The following is a 22,840-nucleotide window of genomic DNA, read 5'->3' as shown; positions in this document are numbered from 1 at the left end:
AGGTTTACCTTACGTTCTTAAGTTTCAGCCTAATATCTGTGTTGTGTTGAGGTTTACTCTTTGGCCAAACTGTAATAGTCTAATTGTTGAACTACACCGACTGTAGAAAGTGTTCTCCTGGTGGAAATGTGCACTGCAAGGGAACAGTGTATGTGGGTTTAATGGGAATCCTTGGTACTTTGCAATAAAGACATTCGTGTTTGTGGCTTATTCATTCTATAATGATTGTAGCAGCGTCCAGAGGGAACTAATGGTGAACTCCAGACCTCCTGCTTCCACCGCGCCAGCAGAGATAAATCGTTCGGCAAGATCGCCAGCAGGCTCTTTCACATCCACTGCTATATGCAGACTAGCTTTCAGCGCACTGCAGTTCATTAACGAGAGAAAACGAGTGCCACTCTTTCCACAGTTAACCCTAACCTAACGCACCTGCTGTTAGGGTCTTTGAGTGCTGTACAGCTGGATTTATTAGCAAACTAAAAAGTATATTATAAATTAATAAAAAGGTGCCTGTACGTTTTCGTTCCAGAGCCCAGATTCTATGGGTCATATTTAAAACGCGTTTGCAAGTTTCATATCTTTAGTGCGTGTTTAATCTGTTTTAATATTGGACTACAGAGGATGAGGCCAACACACATTGTATGTTCTGTAAAGACATCTTATGTTGAAGGGACCCGAATCAAGGACTTTACACTAAAAAGAACAGCATGTGGATATCCATTAGCGGCTTCACACCCAGTTTCAGTGACTTCCTGTGATGTTCCTTGTGTTTGACCAGATTGAGCTTGCACCTTCTCTTCCTGGCTAAGGCGTGCGTTATTTGGTGTTACACACAGTGAGAAAGAAAAAGAAGCAGTCAATCCTAATAATAAATAAAGGTACAGATGTCAGTCATAGCGAAAAAAAAGTTAAATTTGCAGTTGTTCTAGTGAAATGAGCAGGAGGATCCGATGCGCGGCTGAAGCTTCCAGAGCAAATTAGCTTTCAACCGTGTTCTCCGGGTCTCATTTACAGTATTGAGCAAATCTGCCACACCTGAGCTGATTTTCCCGGAGTGATTAAAATGTCACCGCCTAGCCTGTAATGCATCCTGACGTAAAGTTTGACCAAGAATTGTGGAAGAGATTGTAAATTACCCCAAAGGATTTCCTGTTGATTCTGAGTGAGGAGGTGGTAATCAATCAGGGCACTTCACTCAAATGTCAGTTAATCAAGTGTGTGAGTCTGGGCGCGTGTTCACACATGTGTCTGCCCAAAAAGCAAGTTGTTTAAAAGAGTGTTAACCCTTTATGGTGCAAGGAACCATATATGGTGCACATTTTAAATCGTGTGGTTTTCATTCAGCCGATCAGAGAAGATCAAGGAAACATTTTCAGATCAAATCAGGGTCAAATGTGGCGTTCAGGGTCCACGTCTGCATGAACACTGAGCATAACTGGTTTATTAGGTAGCATAGCAGTGCCTGAATCAGCACTTACACTCTAATGATCTAAATGCATGTTTACATTTGTTTACCACATGTATGATGAATTAACCGTCTGGAGTCCAGAGTATAATCGTCCATTTTTGACCACCTTTGATTTTACCTTTATATTTCATCTTAAAAAATCTTCATCTTGTTGCCTTGTTTGGTTTCATTCTTTTCAGCACAACCTCACATGTGTCATTTTACAATTTTTTTTTTTTTGTTCATTTTGACAAACTGCATTAACACAATGGACCTAAAACCATAAAATCAGAGTAGGAAAAAGTTAAATTTTTTACTGTGAAAACCAAAAACATGTTTGATGAACCATTTTTATAACTTACAATGCAAATTCAAAAGCTTTGCTGCAAGCAACAAAGCTATTTATAATTATTTCCATTAAAATGCAGGAATTGACTGAATACAGTGTCACTCCCACATCTTTTCCCTCTACCTTAGCAACCATTGACACATCATAATTGGTTGATGCGGGGTGTCATGTTTTTTTTTTTTTTTTGACAACATGACGGAAATATTAGGAAAAAGTTCGGCGTAAATGATCTATAATAAGTCTAGTTCACTCAGCCTATCAACACAATTTCAGAACTGTTGTATAGGCTGAAGTTAGCACTTTCTACAAAAGTTGAAATGGCGATTCAGCGACGCTGCGTCTTGCTGCTACGTCGTCTTAAATTGGTCATGTCATTTGGATGCAGTGGAATGAAAGTTTAAAAAAAAAGTGAAAAATTTCACAAAAGTGAAAATGTTATGCCCTACAGTAACGCTCAGGGGGTTCTATGCCTGAAAAATGTTGAAGACCCCCAGGTCTAGTAGTATTTCATTGAGTATAAAGGGTTAAAGCCTATTTTAGAGTTTTCCAAGTTCCCCAAAACAGTGATTACCCTCGAAGCCATTCCAGTGGAATTAATATCGTGTGGATTTTCTAATTGCTAATAATTATTATCAGTATATTGAAGAGCTTTCTGTGAAAGCACGTCGCTCCCTGTTGCAGTGAGGACCCTCAATTTTATCTTTTCATTTCAGTGTGTGCTGTTAGTTTCTTCAGGGCATGGCGAGAGAGCGAAAGAGAGAGGGAGAGAAAAAAGAATCTGATGGGTTCAGACACCCCTTCATCAGGTATCGCATGTTCTCAGGTCAAAACAAGCAGGTATGCAAATGAGGCTGCTGCTGCCACATGTCCCAATGAGCAAAGCTATATAATTCATTAAAAATAAACCTTCTGTTTGTTTCATCTCTTAAAAGGAGACATATGGCTGTTGCAGTGTAATATGCAGCCATTCAAATCAGTCATAGCACAGACAGCTCACATGTGGATGCTAATTTTGCGGTAACCAGACAAGCGTAATATGAGCCCCCAAATATGAAAAATGAGAGATCAAAAAAATGTTTGTAGATATTACGTACCCCCACCACCACCACCACCGTCATACATACACACACCCTGCAGTATTCCTCATTAACATCACTCCAAGACAGGCAACTTGGAGCATATTGGTCCAGGCTGCTCCCGCTGACATGAAAGCATCCCTTAGACGTGTCCCTGATTTCAATAAAAAAAAAGAGAAGAAAAAGAAGAATAACAGACTTTGATCATTAGATTGCACCTTCTTCTCCGTGGCTGCAGCCATTTAAACAATCCTTTGAATGGACAACTCGCAGGTGAAACATCAGAGCTCGGATTCCGCTTAATGAGCCCAGGTGAGCGATCCGAGAGCAAACTGTTTTGCGGCAGCTTGCTGGACTTAGCGGGTATACGTGTGGAAGAGATTCTAAATCAGACCGCCCGTACGGGGAGAAGATTATTTGAATTAATTGTGCAGTGTGTTAAAGCTTTGAGGTAGTTATGTCGTTACCCATTTTCTGCTTGACGCTGCCTTCCCCCTCGCCTCGCCCCTCAAAGTTGTTTCACATTTCTCTTTGTTGAGAAGGTTGTGAGAAGGTTGTGAGAAGGAAAATGAAATCGTCGCCGTACTCCACTAACACCTCCAACCCCGCCACCTCTCTTTGATTTGTAATTCCGTCCTGTATCCTGGCAGACACGCTGCGAGTCACATGTCACATTCCCGAAGCTTTTCTTACTTTAGTATCAGACCTGATTGCTGGCGCCAATTTGCACCACACCTGACAGGTCGCGTTGACGGTTGCTGAAATGAACCGGGTTCGTAAATTAGTGAGCTGTTAGTAGATCACTCCAAGAACGTGCCACTCGTATCTGCCCTTTTCTTTTATTGCGGATCCCTGCCCTAAGAGTCATCCATAAAAGCTGCAAAAAAAAAAAAAAAAAGTTGTGACAACACATACAGTATGGAGCAAAGAATTCATTCATCTCATAACTGGTATCAACTTGTTGTCAGTTCAGGCTTCTTTAATTGGGACCATCTGTCCAAAAAGAAATCATCTACAGCAACTGTGTTTCACTAACTGCATTTTTGCACTTCCCCTTACGCGCCCAATCTAAACATGAAATGTGCAATGCACTCGCCTACATATCTAGAAAAGCAACATCTACTCATTTCCATTTCCACCTGCTCTTAAGCTCCGGTCACATTGTGATTTATTCAAAAATAAGCCCAGATCTTAACGGCTACCCACAGCCAGGGAAGCAAAAGGCATGTTTCTGTAGGAGTGAAAACGCTGCTTGTTGTGAGGCCGCCAGGCTATCTTGATGATGTTGTATAGCATCTGTGTAACAGTCATGTAATTCATCAGATTCTGAGGATAGTATTCTTCAGGGAATCGCGAGATGCTGTGATCTCACGAGACGGGTGAGGTTTTGAATTGTTACATGGCGGCATAACGCTGCACGATTAAACCGATTAAATCAAGACTTTAGAGGATAACATCAACAGAGATCCGCGGTCTCCACTCGCAGTCGAAGAGGCTAAATTAAAACATTGTAATACCGCCAGAGTGGAGTCCCTAGAAAACTTTATCGACGAGTACTACCTGCGGTGCGTCATGGAGCCTTCTGACAATCCGGCCAAGAGAAAGAAAGCTGACTCCTCCACGGACACAAGCGATCTAATAACAGCTGAGGTATCAGTACTTGAGTCTATTAATAAAAAACTAGATCTGCTGAGCCTTATGCACCAGGAGATCAAGGATCTCAAGTCAAGCTTAGAATTTTCGTACGATCAGATCGCTAATCTTCAAAGAGATAACGCCGAGCTGCGAGCGGACGTCACCTCCATTTCAGTGGAGGTAAACCAGCTCAAAAAAGAAAATAAACAACTGAAAGAGACTGTCCTGGACATACAATCAAGGAGTATGCGGGACAACCTTATTTTCTCAGGGATCTCAGAGAGCTCCCCGGACAATCCAGAGGCCCTGATAAAAAAATTCATGACCACCGCTCTCAAGCTGCCAACGGAGACGGTGAATAACATCTCCTTTCACCGCGTCCACCGGCTCGGAGCCCGAGGAGGAAACCGTCCGCGTCCAATCATTGCTAAATTTGAACATTTTCAACAGAAGGTACTTGTGAAGAGCAAAGGACGCGAACTCAAAGGTACCACTTTCGGAATTAACGACCAGTTCCCGAAAGAAATCAACGAGAGGCGTAAAGTGCTGTACCCGATCCTTAAGGATCATCGGCAGAGAGGAAAGAGGGCCGCACTTACAGTGGACAAACTTTACATCGACGGTCAGCTGTTCCGGGATGCAAACATCACCCCCTGGCTCTACTGATGGATAAGTATTAAGAAAAATAAGCCATGTATATTTGTTATTTGTATGTATATTATAAAGATGTACATTTGTATATATAAATATAAATACTAAGAATAGGGTAAAAAAAAAAAAAAAAAAAAAAAAAAAAACCTCACAAAACGTTAATGTATGTCACTCCTCTTACCTTCTCACTCACCTCATACATCCCCCCCTGCTATTCTTCTTTCTTTCTTCTCCTTCTGTCCATGTCTCCCTGCCCTCCACACTTACCTCCACTCACCCCTTCACCCCCCCACATATCTCCGACACAATAATTTCCTTTCTCGTGGTGCTAATGTTATTAAGTTAACAATCAGTTTTCCAGGAACTGATGCTATTGTTGATATGTCTGTATGACATTGCTTGTACCAGGTATAATCAAGTATTCCAACACTCACCTCCTGATTTCTCTCCATTGTCTGTACATCCTTTCATGCTGACAGCAGCAGACGACCCCGTAAAGACGTACAAAATCCTCTACCAACACAACATACAAAGAAGGACTGAATGCTCTCAATCTCAATGTCGCAGTTAACTGTTGTCTCTTGGAATGTGCATGGCATTCGCTCGCAGGCAAAAAAAATTAAAATTATGGATTATATCTCCAAATTACAAGCCGATATCTTACTCATTCAAGAAACTCACCTGCAAGATTCAGAAAAAAAATCTCTTATAGATCCAAATTTTAACCAAGTTTTCTCTTCCTGTTTCAACAGTAGACAAAGAGGAGTCTCGATTTTGGTCCATAAGAGACTCGTGTTTACCTTAAACAAATTGATAACAGACACAGAAGGTCGATACATCATCATTCAGGCATCAATCTTTAATAAATTATACACAATTGCAAACATTTATGCCCCGAATAACGATGATCCGGCCTTCTTTCACAAAGTCTTTTCACAATTATCTGACATAGCCGTCACACCCTTTACAATTATTGGAGGGGACTTTAACACAGTCCTGAATCCCTCTCTAGATCGGTCCCATAATTCGATACACATAAAAAAAATCACAATCAGCCAAAGTCGTCAAAGAATACATGGATGAATTTGGACTTGGCGATGGTTGGAGAATCAAAAACCCCACAAAGAGGGAATACACTTTCTTTTCCCCCGTACACCACTCCTTTTCTAGAATTGACTTTTTTCTGACAAACAATTCTATTGTACAAAGAATCAACACCAGTATACACCCTATCATAATCAGTGATCATGCACCGGTGTCCCTCCACCTTCAAATAGAACCCTCCCTAAAACCATCACCCACATGGCGCCTTAACACCTCATTACTGAGAGACCCTGAATTTGACTCATTAATAAGGAAGGAATGGAAGGGGTTTTTGGAAATAAATGACTCCCCAAATTTATCCCCATCTCTGATTTGGGAAACAGGGAAAGCCGTAATCAGAGGCAAAATTATATCTTACTCCTCTTACAAGAAAAAACGGGACCAACAAGCAGAAAAAAACATCGAGGATAAGATTAAAGAAATAACAGAACAATACACCGCAAACCCAAATGAACAAATATGGACCCAACTACAAAATGCGAAACTACAATTAGAAAATATCTTGACCAAAAAAACAGAATTCGTACTTCAACAGCTTAGATACCAAAATTTTGAGAATAGCAATAAATCAGGCAAATTTCTTGCGAATCAACTCCAACGCAACAGAGAAAAATCTCTTATAAATGCAATTCAGGACTCAAGTGGCAAACACACTCAATCACCACAGGAAATTAATCATATCTTTTACAGCTTCTATGAAAAACTATATTCAACAACTACCAACCCGAATCCTGACGACATTCAGGCCTTCCTCAAAAAACTCAATCTACCCCAACTGACGGCAGAACAAAGAAACATATTGGATTCGCCACTGACCATGGAAGAACTATTAACAGCTTTAGAAAACATGCCTATGGGCAAAGCTCCTGGGCCGGATGGTTTCCCTGCCGAATTTATGAAACAGTTCTGGTCAGATCTGGCCCCCTTGTTCCTAAGGTCTGTTACAGAAATCAAAAACACAGGTTGCATAAGATCCCAAATGAATACTGCTGCAATTAAATTACTTTTAAAACCTGATAAAGACCCAACACTCCCTTCCAGCTATCGCCCTCTGTCATTGATTAATACAGATATCAAAATTATTTCCAAAGCACTAGCATCTAGACTAGAGAAAGTAATTTCATCAATAATTCTCAATGACCAAACAGGTTTCATCAAAGGCCGACAATCTACAAATAACGTTAGACGGCTCCTTAACCTGATCAGCATGTCCCAGCGTAGAAATACAGAAGCCATTGTTTTATCACTGGACGCTGAGAAAGCCTTTGATAAAGTTAACTGGGCTTTCCTCTTTGCCACCCTTCAAAATTTCGGCTTTGGAGAGTCATTTATCCACTGGGTTGCTGCACTGTATAATTCACCTAAGGCCACAGTCACCACCAATGGTTTCACATCACAAAGCTTCACCTTACAGAGGGGAACCAGACAAGGATGCCCCCTGTCTCCCCTACTGTTTGCTATATTTATTGAACCGCTCGCATCAGCAATACGTCAGAACTCCAGTATCCAGGGTATCCACTCACCCATCTCTGAACATAAGATCAATCTATATGCTGACGATGTTTTACTTTACTTGCAACAACCTCAGAGATCATTACAGGAAGCTTATAATTGTATTTCAAAATTTTCAGCCCTCTCTGACTACTCAATCAACTGGTCCAAATCAACAATATTACCAATAACGGACAAAGCATGGGATCCTGCAGACCATAAACCCCAACTACCCTTTTCCATAGGTAATATCAAATACTTGGGCATAAACATCTCACCTAAATTGTCAGAGTTAGTGCAACTGAACTTCGATCCACTCCTGGAGAAAATCTGTGATGACCTGAAGCGCTGGACCAATCTTCCTATCTCTCTGATGGGACGCATAGCAACAGTCAAAATGAAAATTTTGCCACGAATTAATTACTTATTTTCCATGATCCCATTCAAACCCACAGCAAAATGGTTCCAGAACCTAGATTCTGCAGTCACCAAATTTTACTCAAAAAACAAACAGACAAAAATTAGCCTCACCACCCTTCAAAAAAATAAATCAGAAGGAGGACTAGATGCACCGAACTTTACAAACTACTACCTGGCAAATCAGCTGCAATACATCACCAAATGGATAAACCCAGAGGCAGATTACAATTTGTGGCTAGAAATAGAACAGGCCGACTGCCACAACATATGCATTTCGGACCTGCCCTTCATTACAATCACCCTTAAGCGTCATAACTGCTTCCAAAACCCCATTATTGCCGCCACCCTGTCGGCTTGGTAGAAGAGTCTAGAGACCACAGGATCCCTGCTGGAACCCTGTGGGTTCTCCCCAATTTGGCACAACCCTGACTTTGTGAATAACAAAGTCCCTCTTCACCTCAGCACTTGGAAGCATAAAGGAATAACCCACCTCCATCACCTCTTCCAGGGGAACTTACTTATGAATCACAGAGATTTATTTGATACGTTCGAAATAAGAAATGGAAACTTCCTCCAATACCTACAGGTGACCAAGACAATCAGAAAGAAAATCCCAGTGCTCCAGAACTGCATACAGCCACCACAATTCGTCACCAACATTAAAAAACTCATACCGAAAAAGAAGAAAACCCTCTCTTTAATATATAAGCTGCTATCAACCACACATTTAATACATGTACCAATATCAAAATGGGAAGCCGATCTTTCCCTGTCTACAGACTTTGATTTCTGGACTCAGATCTGCCAAAATATATTTAAAATGACCAAAAACTCGAATTTACAGCTGATCCAGTTTAAAGTACTCCACAGATCACACACAACTCAATACAAGATGTATAGAATGGGCTTCTCCCAATCCGACAAATGTACGCAATGCACCCAAAACTATTCAGATTCTTATTTCCACGCTCTCTGGCTCTGTTCTCCGGTACAGCACTTCTGGTCACTTGTAACACAGAAACTCTCCTCAATTTTGGACTGCAGAATCCCATTTACCCCTAACTTGTGCCTCATTGGTGACCTGGAAACAATCAGTCTTCCTCACCATCTATCACAATCTGTCCTTGTAGCTCTCACCATCGCCAAGAAAACAATCCTTATGAACTGGAAGAACAAACAGTCACTAAACATTTCCCAGTGGTTGAACCTTCTTTCCGATTATATATCACTGGAGAAAATATCTGCTACCCGGAAAAATCAGTTGACTTTGTTTGCCAAAAAATGGTCTGTATTCTGCGACTCCCTCAACCTTAATTTGCATCTTGACTTTGCCTGCTAGCTTTTGCCACTTCTGTTCCACCTACTGTAATGCTATAATAATATTTCTCTTACAGTGATGAATGTCGTTATGGAAAAGATTTTATTGCCCTCTTCATCCAGGTTCACTAAGGAGGATCCCCGGACCACAACACCTTGAGCATGCATTAGGGGTGCCCTACTCCTTCTCACCCCTGGGTTGACTTCCGGCCCTGAGCGGTTTACCCGGCTGGCCTCCCTCTCCCCCAGTTGGGGTGGCGCTGGTGACTTGCCTGGGGTTCCCTGTGGCTTCGGCGCTTGCTCACTTTCCTGGGGTCGTGGTGTATCGGTGGCCGACTCTCCCTGGATCTCCTGGTGGGCCTTGGCGGTCTGGGCTGGCGGGCTCCCTGTCCCCTCCTCTCCCTCCCCTCTGCGGCGCCCTCCTCCCTTCGCCCGGCTCCTCCTCCGGCCCCTCCTTCCTTCCGCTGGTGGCTGGGCCCTCGCTGGTCGTGGGGGGCCCTCCTGGGGTCCGGGGGGCCCCGGCGGTCGGGGCCACGCCCGGCGCCTTGGGGTCGGAGCCGGAGGGTGTGGGGGGCTGCCTGAATACCACCCTGGGCATGTCCGGTCGCTCCGTCGCGCTGGGGCTGGGGGGGCTGCGGGGGGTGAGGTCTCCGTCCGCCTGGGGGGCACCCCTGCCACCGCGGGGGGTGGATGGGGGGTTAGCTGATGCCATTCCTCGGCTGGTCGGTGATGGTTCTTCGGGGTTTCCTGGGGGTCTGTCGCATCCTGGTTGCTGTTCTGGGCTGGGGGCGGGGTCTGGTCGGGGGACTTCCTGAGTCCTGGGGGCCCTCGCCCCGTCTGTGGGTCCCATGGGCTGCTGTTGTGCCTTGGCCCTGCTGCCAGGGACTTGGCCCTCACTTGCCTGCCTCCTAAATTGCACTCACCTCACACTCCACCATACACTATGTCGCCCATTACAACCAAGGCTAGATACACCACACACACCCATCCCAAGTTTTTAATGCACCTCACCTTAGGGGTCCACCCAGGATCGGTCAGGGTCAGGGCAGGCTGCAGGACAGTAGTGTGCTGCAGTCCTCTGACCCTCCTGTTTGCCTCCTGTTTGCCCCCTGTCTTAATGCACCACACCACATCCAGGGTCACAGGGTCACGGTGTAGGGGCTTGCTTCCTCATCAGGGACTGAGGAAGCACAGTAATAGGGACACTGTCACTTTTCATTATCCCTTGGCATGGCTTGGGGGGCCTGGTCCTCCGCTAGCAGGGGGATCTTGGGCTGGCGGTCTGTGGCCCCACGGCGGTTGGTAGGGGTACCTACCTAGGTTCTCTGGTGTCCTCTTGGCCTGGCTTTGTCTCCCGGTGCTGCGTGGCGACGGGTTCGTGGCGGCTCCCTTGGGTGCCCGGTTGTTCCGGTATCGACTGGTTCGGGTGGTGGCTTGGTGCTCTCCCTCTCCCTTCGATGGGGGGCTGGGGTCTCTCCCTGGCGGATGGGGGTTCCCTCTTCCCGTGGTCTCCCTGGCCTGGGTGCGCCAGGGGCACGGGGCCGGCACCTTGGCCCCCCTGCTCGGATGGCCCGTCCCTGGTTTGGCGCTCGGCTGGTGCCCGTCTGCGGGGGCTTTGCTGGGCTCCTGGGGGGGTCCTCTCGGCTGGAGAGGTGTCCATGGCTGCCCTGCGGGCGGGGGGTGGGGTCTTTGGGGGGGGTGTTGGCGGCGGTGGGTGGACGGGCTGCAGTGGCTGGGGGGTGTGGGGGGTATGGGGAGCTGCTCTGGCCTGCACCGACTTGTGCTTGCTTGGCGGGTCTGGGGGTGTTGGTCGTCGCTCGCCTCTGCGCTGGGGTGTGGCTTGCCCCGTGGCTACGGTGGTTCTCTGGTCCTGTCACCCATGCGCCCCACACTGGGGTGGAGGTTCTCGGGCGCTGGGGCTTCTGACCTGACTCTGGGCCCTGGTAATGGTCTCACTCATATTTAGGGAATGCCCACATGCATGTGTGTTGTCACCTGCCAGCCCGTGCTGGATCACATCAAAAAGAATTGATGAGTCCCGGCTATTAAGGGCTGGATTTTCGCTTTCACTCTGTCACTACGTGCCCTATGGCAGATTTCTCTCCTTCCATTGGGACACCCTTACCCCCCCTGGACTCTCTCATCTCTCCAGAGATGACTGTACCCAGTCATACTTGAGTGAGGTGACTTGGGAAGCACAGAACCCTGTACTCCACTAGTTCCTACTAGCACCACAATCAATCTCCTCCACTGTCCATCCTTCTACATATTTTCTTTCCTTTGTTCCCCCCCTCTATTCACTGAGGTGTAGCACTGCCCTCCCTGCCACACAAGGTCACTACACTCAATAAAGTTCAACAGGACAGTTCTCAGGGAGGGCTGGTGATGGTCACACTCACGCACTGAAGTAATAAAGCTTTCAGCTGCAAGAATATAACTGCATGAACCTCATATAATGTTGACACCCTGTGGTGTTCAACTATGCAGACAAATGCAGACAAAAAAAAAAAAAAAAAAAAAAAAAAAAAAAAAATAATAAAAAAAAAAAAAAAAAAAAAAAAAAAAAAAAAAAAAAAAAAGGAGTGAAAACGCTGCTTGTTGTGAGGCCGCCAGGCTATCTTGATGATGTTGTATAGCATCTGTGTAACAGTCATGTAATTCATCAGATTCTGAGGATAGTCGCTGTGAGAAAACTAACGGAACGCCTGTAAAAAAAAAAAATCAATAAGTCGAGATAAGTTGGCAGATCTGACACGTGCAGGTTTATATTCTGTATCAAACACAAACAACCGGTAAGAAGGAACGGCTGCAGTGTGAGATATCTTCTTAATTTATCTATATATATATTTCATGTTGGCCTCAGTCCTCCACCCTCTTCCCAAGGTGTGTGCGTAAACATGTCTACAGAAAAGTGCTTGCTGTGTACAGCTGCACACTTGACGTCAGGTGGCTGTGTGTGAACTATTTTAAACGGAACCATCTGTGTCCTTTCACTGTATGTGTTAATGTTTGTCAGCTCAGTTTTGGAACATGACAGGCTGCAGTTTTGAACCGGGACACACACTGGATACCTCTCTCCCGTGCACAACATTCAGCTGTGAGGATGGCAAAAAAAAAAAAAAAAAATGCATGGAAGTGACAACCCAGGTAACAAAGACGGTTCCCTCGGCAGATCTCTTCAGATTCTGCACCTCCTGGAAAACGGCTGCAAGTTTTTCCAGTGTGTAGCAAAGCTGTTTGTTTGAAAAGGTGCTGTTCTCATAAAAGATTAATAGTTCCCTGGTGGCCCTGAGGCACCCAAGCCAACAACTCCGGATTCATAAATAAAACTAAATGGATCAATATTTCCAAGACTTTAGAGGTAACCTATGGCTTCCCCTACCACGGGAGAGAAAGCTTTGAGAAAGGTTAGCTTTTAATCGAAGCCTTCCTCCAGTAATAATAAAGAAAGCCCGGTATTTATCATCAGAACTGCGTGGTGCCAATCTAGAAACTGATTCACACGCTCTGAATAGAAATTCATAAATGTAGAAAGCCATTTTAAAAGAATTATCTCCGTGGCAGAGTCACTTTTCAATCTAGAGGAGACGGAGAGCCGCGGCTGTATGAAGGATTACGGCTGATCTCTGAATGGTGAATGAGGCAGTCATTGTCTCAACAGCCAACAGCAGATGGTAATTAATCAGCTTTTATTGAAGCAAAGTGCCAAAGCAGAATGACATATTACACTGGGAAGGAAAACTCCCATGACAAGTATGACAAATACAATCATTTGCCCGTGGTTTGCGCAGCCATTATCTCAGCAGCGGGGTGATGGTAATAATGATGCATGTTTTGGTTGTACAAGCTGCCCTGCCACCTTTGAATGTCTAACAAATGCATTTGTATTGTGCTTATTTGGATGTTTGCCTCAACATACCAATGCATTACACGAGGCTGGAGATTAAGATTTCCGTGCAAGTGCATAATGCAGCTCCGACTGCCTTTTCTGCCTTGACTATACGTGGTCATTTTGTCATTTATATGCATATGGAGTACTTTTAACGACACTAACTGGTAATACTTTCATTTAGGTAAAATTTTGCACAGAGATCTTCCTCACGTCATGCACTCAATCACTGTTTTCCAGACTTTTTTGAAGCACAAGTGACAGGCAGCTTTGTTCCCATTCCTCTTGAGACATCCACATTAGTTAGATTTATCTTTTTTTTTTTATTTGTCATCCGTAAGTGTCAGAACTGCTGTTTTTCTGCCCAGGTACATTTCCACAAGCTTTTCTCTGACTCGTTTATGTGTCTCTTTCTCCCAAGGGGCCTAATGCCACGAACACTAGACAGCCAGATCACATTAGAGAAGACTCCCAGCTACTTTGTCACCAGAGAGGCTCCCAGACGCATCGCCGGCATGTCCCACGAGACCAAGCTGATCGTTGTCGTGCGCAACCCAGTCACAAGAGCCATCTCCGACTACACGCAGACTCTCTCCAAGAAGCCCGACATCCCCACGTTCGAGGAGCTGGCCTTCAAAAACCGAAGTTTGGGACTCGTCGACACCTCCTGGAACGCCATCCGGATCGGGATGTACATTCTGCACCTGGAGAACTGGCTGCAGTACTTCCGGCCGTCGCAGATGCACTTTGTGAGCGGCGAGCGGCTGATAACGGACCCGGCCGGGGAGATGGGCCGCGTTCAGGACTTTCTGGGGCTGAAGCGAATAATCACGGACAAGCATTTCTACTTCAATCGAACCAAAGGCTTCCCCTGTCTGAAGAAGCCGGAGAGCAGCAGTCAGCCGCGGTGCCTCGGCAAATCCAAGGGCAGGACTCACGTACAGATCGACCGGGAGGTCATCGAGCAGCTCCGGGAGTTTTATAGGCCGTTTAATATCAAATTCTATGAAACCGTTGGACAGGACTTCAAGTGGGATTGAATGTACTGTACAGAGTGCTGTTTAAAAATAGTTACCTCGGGAGACGTAATGGCATATAAATGAGTGTCTTTAACTTTAAAATGTTTATTGAGCTGTGTATATATTGAAAAGACTAATTATATGAATGGGTTCAGATCATGCTGAAACCTGTGGCAGCAAAGAAAAGAAAGTGTTTTATTGTCCTATATATGAAAATTTGTCTTCTGCATTTTAGTCATCCTTTCATACACACACATACACAAGAGGTAATACGTGGGTAGGCGCCTTGCTCAAGGGCAGCTCAGTCATGGATGCAGCTGCTAATTCACTCTATACTCATAAGTGTCGTTTATTTTATGGTACAGAAATATAAACTCGATTTCCTTGTCATATACATGCCATTTGAATTCATCGACCAGTTTTAATTCACGGAGACGCAACCATCCCGGAGCCTCCCCGTCCTTTAACCCACGCCAGACATACAGTAATGACACCACTTGAATATTCATTACATAGATTGCTTCTTTATTCACCATTTCCAGTGAAATGTGAGCCACCGACTTAAAATGAGCACTCAACGTGAAGCCGCAGCAAAATGTCAAATGAATAATAAAATCAGCCTTGTCGATTAGTCCGCAGTGAAACTTCGCTCTTTGTCTTCAACGGAAGCGGCGTCGACACGTATACGAAATAAATGTGCTGTAAATGGGGATAAAAAATAACGGCTTTCTTCAGGCAGGCAAGCGCTGTAACTCTGATAAAGGTTTACAATATGTTGAACTCAGCTCGTTATGTGTTAGTATTTCTGTTGTTATCACTGAAATAAAGACAAATTCAAGTATCTGATATTTTCATTGTTTTCTTGCCCGCAGCAAGACGAGTAAAAGCGGGCTGTGTGGTGTATATTTATTTTGCTGTCTAGTAGGCACGAATGTATTCTTGTGTATTCTTTTCCTAGTACTGATGTACTATTGATGTTGCGTACATTGTTTAACTCTAGGCTTAAGACTGAAGGCAGTTTGCCCTAAAACTCACTATACGGGAGTATTACTCACAGTCCTCTTGCAACTGAAGACTTCTCCTTCACATCTGAGAAGAACATACATCTAAATCTACCGCCCCAGTTTCATGGAAAATATCAGAAGTTTGAGCCTCGTGAAAGATAAAATATTCCTTTCCAAGCGCTGCCACCCATGTCATTGATCTCATTAACTTTCGAGATTCCTTTTTTGATGGATATGATTTTACTTCTGCTCCGGATAGGTCTCTATGCTAAGCAGCTACATTAACCTCCCCGGCTTTCACCCTGAAGCCAATCAGAGTTGTCATTAATAATTTCCACTGATGACGGAGGAAAAGAGAAGAAAAACAAGGATTTTTTGCAAAAAGCAATAACGACACAGTGATACAGGCAAACTCTTTGTGTGCAGATTTACACTACGACGATATTCCTCTGTGAAATATGGCAGCAAAATTACAGTCATTGGTTAAAAAATAAAAATCCTAAATAAGAAAAATCTTTAAAAATTTGTGTTAATACAGCGTTGGACTTATATTGAGACCTGATTTCAATAAGACATCCCAGTGCTGTTGTAAATCTCTAGCCTGGTACAGCTAGTCTCATTAGGATTTAATTTTGTGGCGAAATGAGAAATGATCTCTCAATCAAAGCAATTTCTTTGTTAACAAATTCAACTCCACTGCGCTCAAATGACATGCATGACTCTGTCTTTGTTACTCTTGTATTCCTAAAGCCTGCCCAAACTATTTGATTGGCCTAACGGTGTAACCCCCAGAGTAACTTTCTGCTGCACATGTTTTGTGGTTGGTGTGGTTACCAGGCTAGGGAATTTCAGCATCTCAAACTGGTAACCTGACACTGTTTTGCATTAGCTTTGGCAAATGCATTCAGCTGAACATTTAGTATAAACATTACATCATGACTCATGAAATGTACCAGACACACCAAGCTGACATCGAAGTATTACCGGGAACAAAGGCTGACTGTAATGCGGCTTCACATAGCCCGCAGTAGCCTGTAGTTGTATTTTATTAGGGAGGACAGGAATGGCTAATATTAGCTTGGAGGCTAGGAAGAGAATCTAGTCTAGTGGCGACAGTACCACAAACGTGTGTCGGATGTTCACCGGCAGTGGAACACAGGCCACAGGGCCGGACTGGACTAGTGTGTCATGGCATTTAATGAAAAGGCCTCCATTAGACGTTCATTTAATAGAATATCAAAGTGACGGTTAACTTTTGAGGTTCTAGTTCAAAGCAATGGCAAACACAATTTCTTTATTTATTTCCATGATGCAGTGCTGTTTCCCTGTAATCTAATTAAACTATACACGTGAACAGTGCATCATATATTTTTTTATATATGATTGGACTTCACTTTCATTGTCTAACCTGTCCTGCAGGGCGGTGGATTCAGCAGCCCCATCTAGTCTCTCTACACTTAATGTGCAAATGCGACAATGTGACCTTCCATATTAAGGAAATTAGATATTGACTTGCATTTCTCCTCCAGTACATGTCCATTGGCCAACAGCAGTATTTAAACTGTCATTTGTGATATTCTCCATTAATTTTTGATTAACCTGCCAATGCTGTCTGCAGCTGGCTGCTACTTAGTGAGCCATCAGCGGACGCGCCAGTTTAAGCAATAAGCTCGACTTTATCTCAGCTCAGTTAATTATAACTTTTCCCCAAGAATGCTTAGGGCTTGATGGCATGGCTCTGAGAAGAACTCCCACGCTGTTTGCCGCCGTGCGACACCCAGCGAAAACTTTGATGCGTTACTAGTCCGAACCTGTGCCTCCGCTTGGGAAAATTGCAGAGCATGTGCTAATTTTGCGTTTCTCCCAAACCGTCAAATTCGGCCTTCGCCTGCAGTGTCGCCGATGTAGCTGTTGCGGTCAAAACACGTGGTTCATCGACGCGTGTATTGTAAAAACTCCTCATTATGAAGAAACAAAGGTTCGCTGTGTAACTTAAAGCTGTCTGACTGACCATTCTAACCTTCAAAGTAAATACCAAAGAATCCGTTGGAAATGTCATGAACTTTGAAAGACTCTGAGGTAAAATACAGCTCCGCCACTCATCAGAAATGCCCACACCCAATCCATTACAACAGAGCCAATTTATTTCCCCTTTCATTTAATTAAAGATACAATAATGTGGCATTCTGGTGTGTGTTTGCCAGTCATGTCTTGCGGACTTTGAAGCTGTAAAAGCCTTTAAAACTCCTGCAATAAAAACGCATTGAAGTTCTACAGACTCACTGACCCTGCACATTCTTCCTTCCAGACTCGGGTGTGTAATCTCTGCATTGCGGGGAGGATATCTAAAGAAAGACGCTTGTGGATCTGCTGTGTACAAAAAAAATATATAAAAAAATCAATAACATAAATAATTTTCAGGCACAATCATAGGAAAAGGTAAACCTGTGTTAAAATAAGTGCAGGTGTCTTTGCGTGTAACACACCACGGTTTCGCTTATATTTCTGGTGTCACTTAACATTTGCAGGTGTAAAGCCAGACTTCCTTGTTTTTCTTGCTGGAATGTGCAGTTTCTCCCCCCAAGAAATCGTCTTCCGTTTGGGGGACAGTGTTGAAGTATTTATATCGAGACAGATCCTTGTCCCCCTTAATGAGCCAAAGCCATGGAGGATAATGAGGATGTACCTTTTCTCCAGTGGACAATGAGAAGAGCATACTTCCTTTTAGATAAAAGTTGGCAGCCAGAAACCCCTCCAGAGGAAATCTCATTAAATACTAAAATGGTATGCGATCTAACCTCCACCTGCATCGATGCACCTTTTGAATATGTCATCATTCCCCGAGGTTTCTCCCGGAACATGTTCTATCACTGTGCATCTTCAAGTACGTCGGGATGTTGCTCTAAATTAAAACATGCACAGAAATTGATTTATTTCCACTGCAGACGCATGCTGGTACTTTCTCAGGATGTATCACTGTCTCCGCAATTTCTCCATGCTTGATGGAATACGGATGACATGCTCCGTGCCAGTCTAATGAAAAGTCTCCCATTAAGGAAGCCATGCATTCTTGGGGAAGGAAAGGGAAAAACACAGCCACACACATATACCTACTGTATGCATGCACACACACACACACAAACACACGAACGCACTCCACTCACCAATGTGAGAACCTTTCCCCTCACCTCATTTCCTCTGGTCTGTTGAACATGTGCTGCTTGCCTTACCTTCAGAAAGGTCAAGTGCAGAACGGGTCTCGAGGCACACAGTCAACTAATTAAGCAGTGGTGGTGGAAGATGCGTACCTGCTCCTGGGATAACGCTGCAGTCGACGGCCACCCTCAGGGGTAACGAATACATTGTTTCACATGCAGGCGAGGTAGGGATTTGCATTACATTGTTCCTATACTGTATGATGGAGCAGAGTTCTCTGCATGGTAATAAACCAATACAGAACAGAAACGTTGTACTTGCTATTCCTGTATGCAAGCACAAGTCATTTAAAACAGTGTTATATCCTGCACGAGGAAATATAAAACAGCATCTGGGACTCCACCTAGTAGTAAATGTAGTTTAAAATATCTGTCGTTACTCCAGGAAAATGTATTTCCATAGGGCAGGGGTCCTCAATGTTTTTTCAGACCAAGGACCCTCAAACTGATGGAGAGATTAAGTAGGGACCCACTACCTTCCATATTAAACTCAGCCTAGTGCTTTATAAATATACATTATGATGATGGTTTTGCATTCAATATTAAGCTTGTTCAAATAGTCTATTTTTTATTTATTTATTTATTTTGCCTCAAACATGTGCAACAGTAGTGTGGTCAGGCAACTGCCAAAAACATAAACATACCTATACCTAATATAATTGACATATAAAGAAAATAAAACAAAGCGATCCATTTTGGCCTCATGGGGGCAAGCAGCACTGTTAGCTTCTCTTCAGCCAGGACCATGGAGCTGCAACGTTTCAGCAATGCTTCCAAAAACATTATTCAAGGTTATATTTCTTATTATCCAGGGGTCACGCAATGGATGTGATACAACATTTTGATTAATGAGCTTTAAAGCTGCTGACTTACATCGCTCTAAGGAAGAACCAGGCGTTCCCACTAGCTTAGCATAAAGACTTGAGCCTCCCATCTGCCGCCGGTCGACATCTGACGTTACCACCGGAACTCGAGCATTTTTGTGAACGCGACACTTTTTCCTGCTCTTCACTGATTATATTTGAGTTTTAATTATTGACTTATTTCTTTTTTTGAGGGGGACGTATAAGTTGCTGCCATCACCTTAGTTCCTGCTCTGGGTGTATCTCTGTGGTGGGTTCTCCAAAGTATCCTGACACATTTTTCATATTATGCAGGGTTGTTGTATGCTGTACTGTGAGTGAGTTTTTTTTTTTTTTTTTCTGTCTGTGTATTGATTGCGACTGTCTATTTTCAGCCACGTATGCCCTTTTAAATTGCCCCATGGGGACAAATAAATTGATTTGAATTGACACAATATAAGTGAAATTGAATTGAAGCTGAATTTAAACGCTTGGCGGGTCAAGTTCAAACCTGCCAGTTTAGGAAAGGGTCAGTGCCTGAAATCCTCCAGTAAAGGTGACAGAACCTCAGAGTCCTCTTTTAAATCTCCCCTTAAGAGATCTTCTTTTACTGTGTAGCTTATGGTATAATATTTGATATGTTCCGGAATTGATTTTCCATATATTACATATACTTTTAATGTTAAGCACTTTGTTTCAACCTTGTTTTTTCATAAGGCGGTATCTTTCTTTGTATCATCGAACTCTAGGAAATATGGTGAATAAACACGTGTCCCGAAACTATTTCTTTAAACAGGTTTTACTGTTAACAAATGCATGACATCGATTAAATAGCTAACACAACAGCAAAAAAACATCACTTACAATACAAACAGCTACATAAATTGCAGGTACACTACACTTTTTTAGTGCTTCACATCAGTGATTCTCAACTGACCTGGCTTGAGGACCCCTTAATCACCCTTTAATGACAACCTGCGATGCAAACCAAAGAAAATTTTCAACTTCTCCAATTAATTGAATGAAAAGATTGGGTAGTTTGAACCTGAGACAGTGGAATGTAATATCACAATATGAAAACACAAAAAAACAAATGTAATGCTAAACCCAAAACAACCTCAATTGGCGAAGCTAAAGAGGGAACTCTTTGCTTTTACCCTAAATTAGCTGCAAGTGTTGTTCTATTCAGTCGCTTCTTCCAGCATTAATCATAAGGCTGACATAACAATCACAACATTTCACTAACAGACATTTTTAACACTCAGTTGGTGTTTTCATGCAAAATATGTGAACTAAAAAAGTGCAACTTCTGGGAAATGTTAACAAAAAATGAAAAAAAATTAATGATGTAGCCTATAGCTGAGAATCTTCACTGACGGAAACCATGAAAATAGTATTTTTAGTGCATCTTGACTGAGATATGAACCCCAAACTCCTATACGGGAGTCAGCGTCACTAACCACTATATTATCCAACTGTACAGCCCACAATGCAGAATCAGCCTTCTCGTAACACTGACAGCTTAACGTTTCCGATCCACGTTTTCTAATTTTGTCCAACAAATCTACTATTCCTTGTGGGGTCCGTGCCGCACCTCCTCCAAAAAGCAGGCATGGAAAACATAAAAGTAAATTCTTGGATACATTAGCTGTTTGCCAGTCCAAACCAAGAAACAAAAAACGTATAATTTTGCCGTTTTTCCCTTTTTTTTTTTTGAGTAATTTGAACATCGTTTGGCCGACACTGAGGAAAATGGATTAGAAATCAAGCGATCCACCTTGTTCATAGATGAACTTATTCTCCCTCCCCCCACTCTGGCACCAGCAGCACTTTTGACCAGTGACCAGCGGCCTGAGGGCTGACTGGATTTACCCCAAATGATCAGTGAATGACGGGGGCGTGACATGGCTCCTGTCAATCACTTACAAGAATTAAATATATTAAAGGGGCTGTGACTGTAAAAAAACATTTAGAGTTTTTCTACGTTTTTCTTTTGACTTTTTGGTGTTGCTGCTACCACTGGTTTCACCAAAACATAAAACGATCCATTTCTAAGCTATTTAAAAAATATTAGCCCATTCATACCAGCCGTCCCTGGGTGTTGAGGTGAGGATCTCTCAATTCTGTCAGCGACTCGTTTTTTCAGTTTCCCACTGCAGCAGTATTTCAAACTTCCAAGTCACTTTTGTTGGAAAAAATAATCAATTACAGAAGACAAATGATAATGTGCACCTGTTTGCTAGTCAAACAAATGCTCGGCGCTGGCAGAGGACTGTGCTCTGCTGGCCCTGCCATCCATTTAAATGTGGGATCACAGCAGCAGTCAATTCCGTGTACAGGACTGTGCCCAAGGGAACCCCAAAGGAAAAGAAGGGCTACGAGTGATAACAGACAGCCTCTCCAGGATGCCTGATAAATCCAGCCAGTCTAAGTCTGTAACTTAGATAATTAAGTCCTTCTTCAAGCGAGTGAATGTGCCTGGCGGCGGTTCAGGAGTGCGGGAGTACAATAAGGAGACCGGCCAAAATGTCCACCGCTTACTCAGACTTTCACCACTTTTGTCTCTCCGGCCAAATCCTGCAGCCCCGACGGCAGGTTCTGAGTATGCAAATGACACTCACTTGATCATTAAAAGTTTATTAAGAGTTTCCACACATCCAGCCTGTGTCATACATGTCATTAATGTGTGAAACAGACAGCTGGCTAATGCGCGCTTCTTTTCAGTCTTGTTCTCTTATATCTCGGCAAATATAAACGAGGAACATTATAGAAATATCTCCAAGGTCCCACTGTTGGAAAAAGATCAGCAAAGGTGCACACAGCTGAACGTTATTCAAAACCATTAGTCTCAGTTACAGTTATGCATTACAACAGTTGTGTATCCCTCTGACTTGTTGATCAATACTGCATGTTTGGTTTTTCGGTGTAATTATTAACGCAAGGTTGAGATTTATGGACGCATCTCTAACGAAATGGAACCATAAAGCTGCCATTATTGTTTTCCGGGTGTGAGCAGAGCGCCATCAGTGCTGTAAACATGGACGGAGGACGTGTTCTGTTGATATAATGCCTCATTGATCCTTAATGTGTAGACATCTTTCGGAGGAGGGGGGGTGGGGGGTGGTGGTGAATCATTCCTGAATATAACTCTCTGTAACTGTGGGACTAATGGCCTTACTTTGGAGAACAGGAGACAGTAATCAGAGCGAATGCAAAGCCACAGAGATTGCCTCCGCCCGCCTGGAATAGATTCTGAGAGGGAAATCATCATCACTGTAGCGAAGCTTTTTGCAGACACACTGGCTCTGCTTTAGTGTAATGTGACTTATTAAAGCATTTCCATTGTGTCATTACTTCTATGCTTTCAGAGAAAATGGGCTC

The 22,840-nt window shown here is 43.5% G+C and overlaps 1 protein-coding gene across 2 annotated transcripts in view; it reads left to right on the top strand.

Annotated features, from left to right (window-relative positions):
- The window catches only part of hs3st2 (heparan sulfate (glucosamine) 3-O-sulfotransferase 2), a 30,443-nt gene extending 15,204 nt beyond the window's left edge, over positions 1 to 15,239 (top strand). For both annotated transcript variants that reach the window (XM_047570974.1, XM_047570973.1), the window contains exon 2: positions 13,801 to 15,239. In XM_047570974.1, coding sequence (XP_047426930.1) covers positions 13,801 to 14,419 — 619 coding nt within the window. In that variant the 3' untranslated portion in view covers positions 14,420 to 15,239. The remainder of the gene's footprint in view (positions 1 to 13,800) is intronic.
- The last annotated feature ends 7,601 nt before the right edge of the window (positions 15,240 to 22,840 follow it).

The sequence above is a fragment of the Mugil cephalus genome, chromosome 20, assembly GCF_022458985.1.
Source record: "Mugil cephalus isolate CIBA_MC_2020 chromosome 20, CIBA_Mcephalus_1.1, whole genome shotgun sequence".
NCBI classification, from domain to species: Eukaryota; Metazoa; Chordata; class Actinopteri; order Mugiliformes; family Mugilidae; genus Mugil; species Mugil cephalus.
This window is presented reverse-complemented; position numbering and strand designations above follow the sequence as displayed.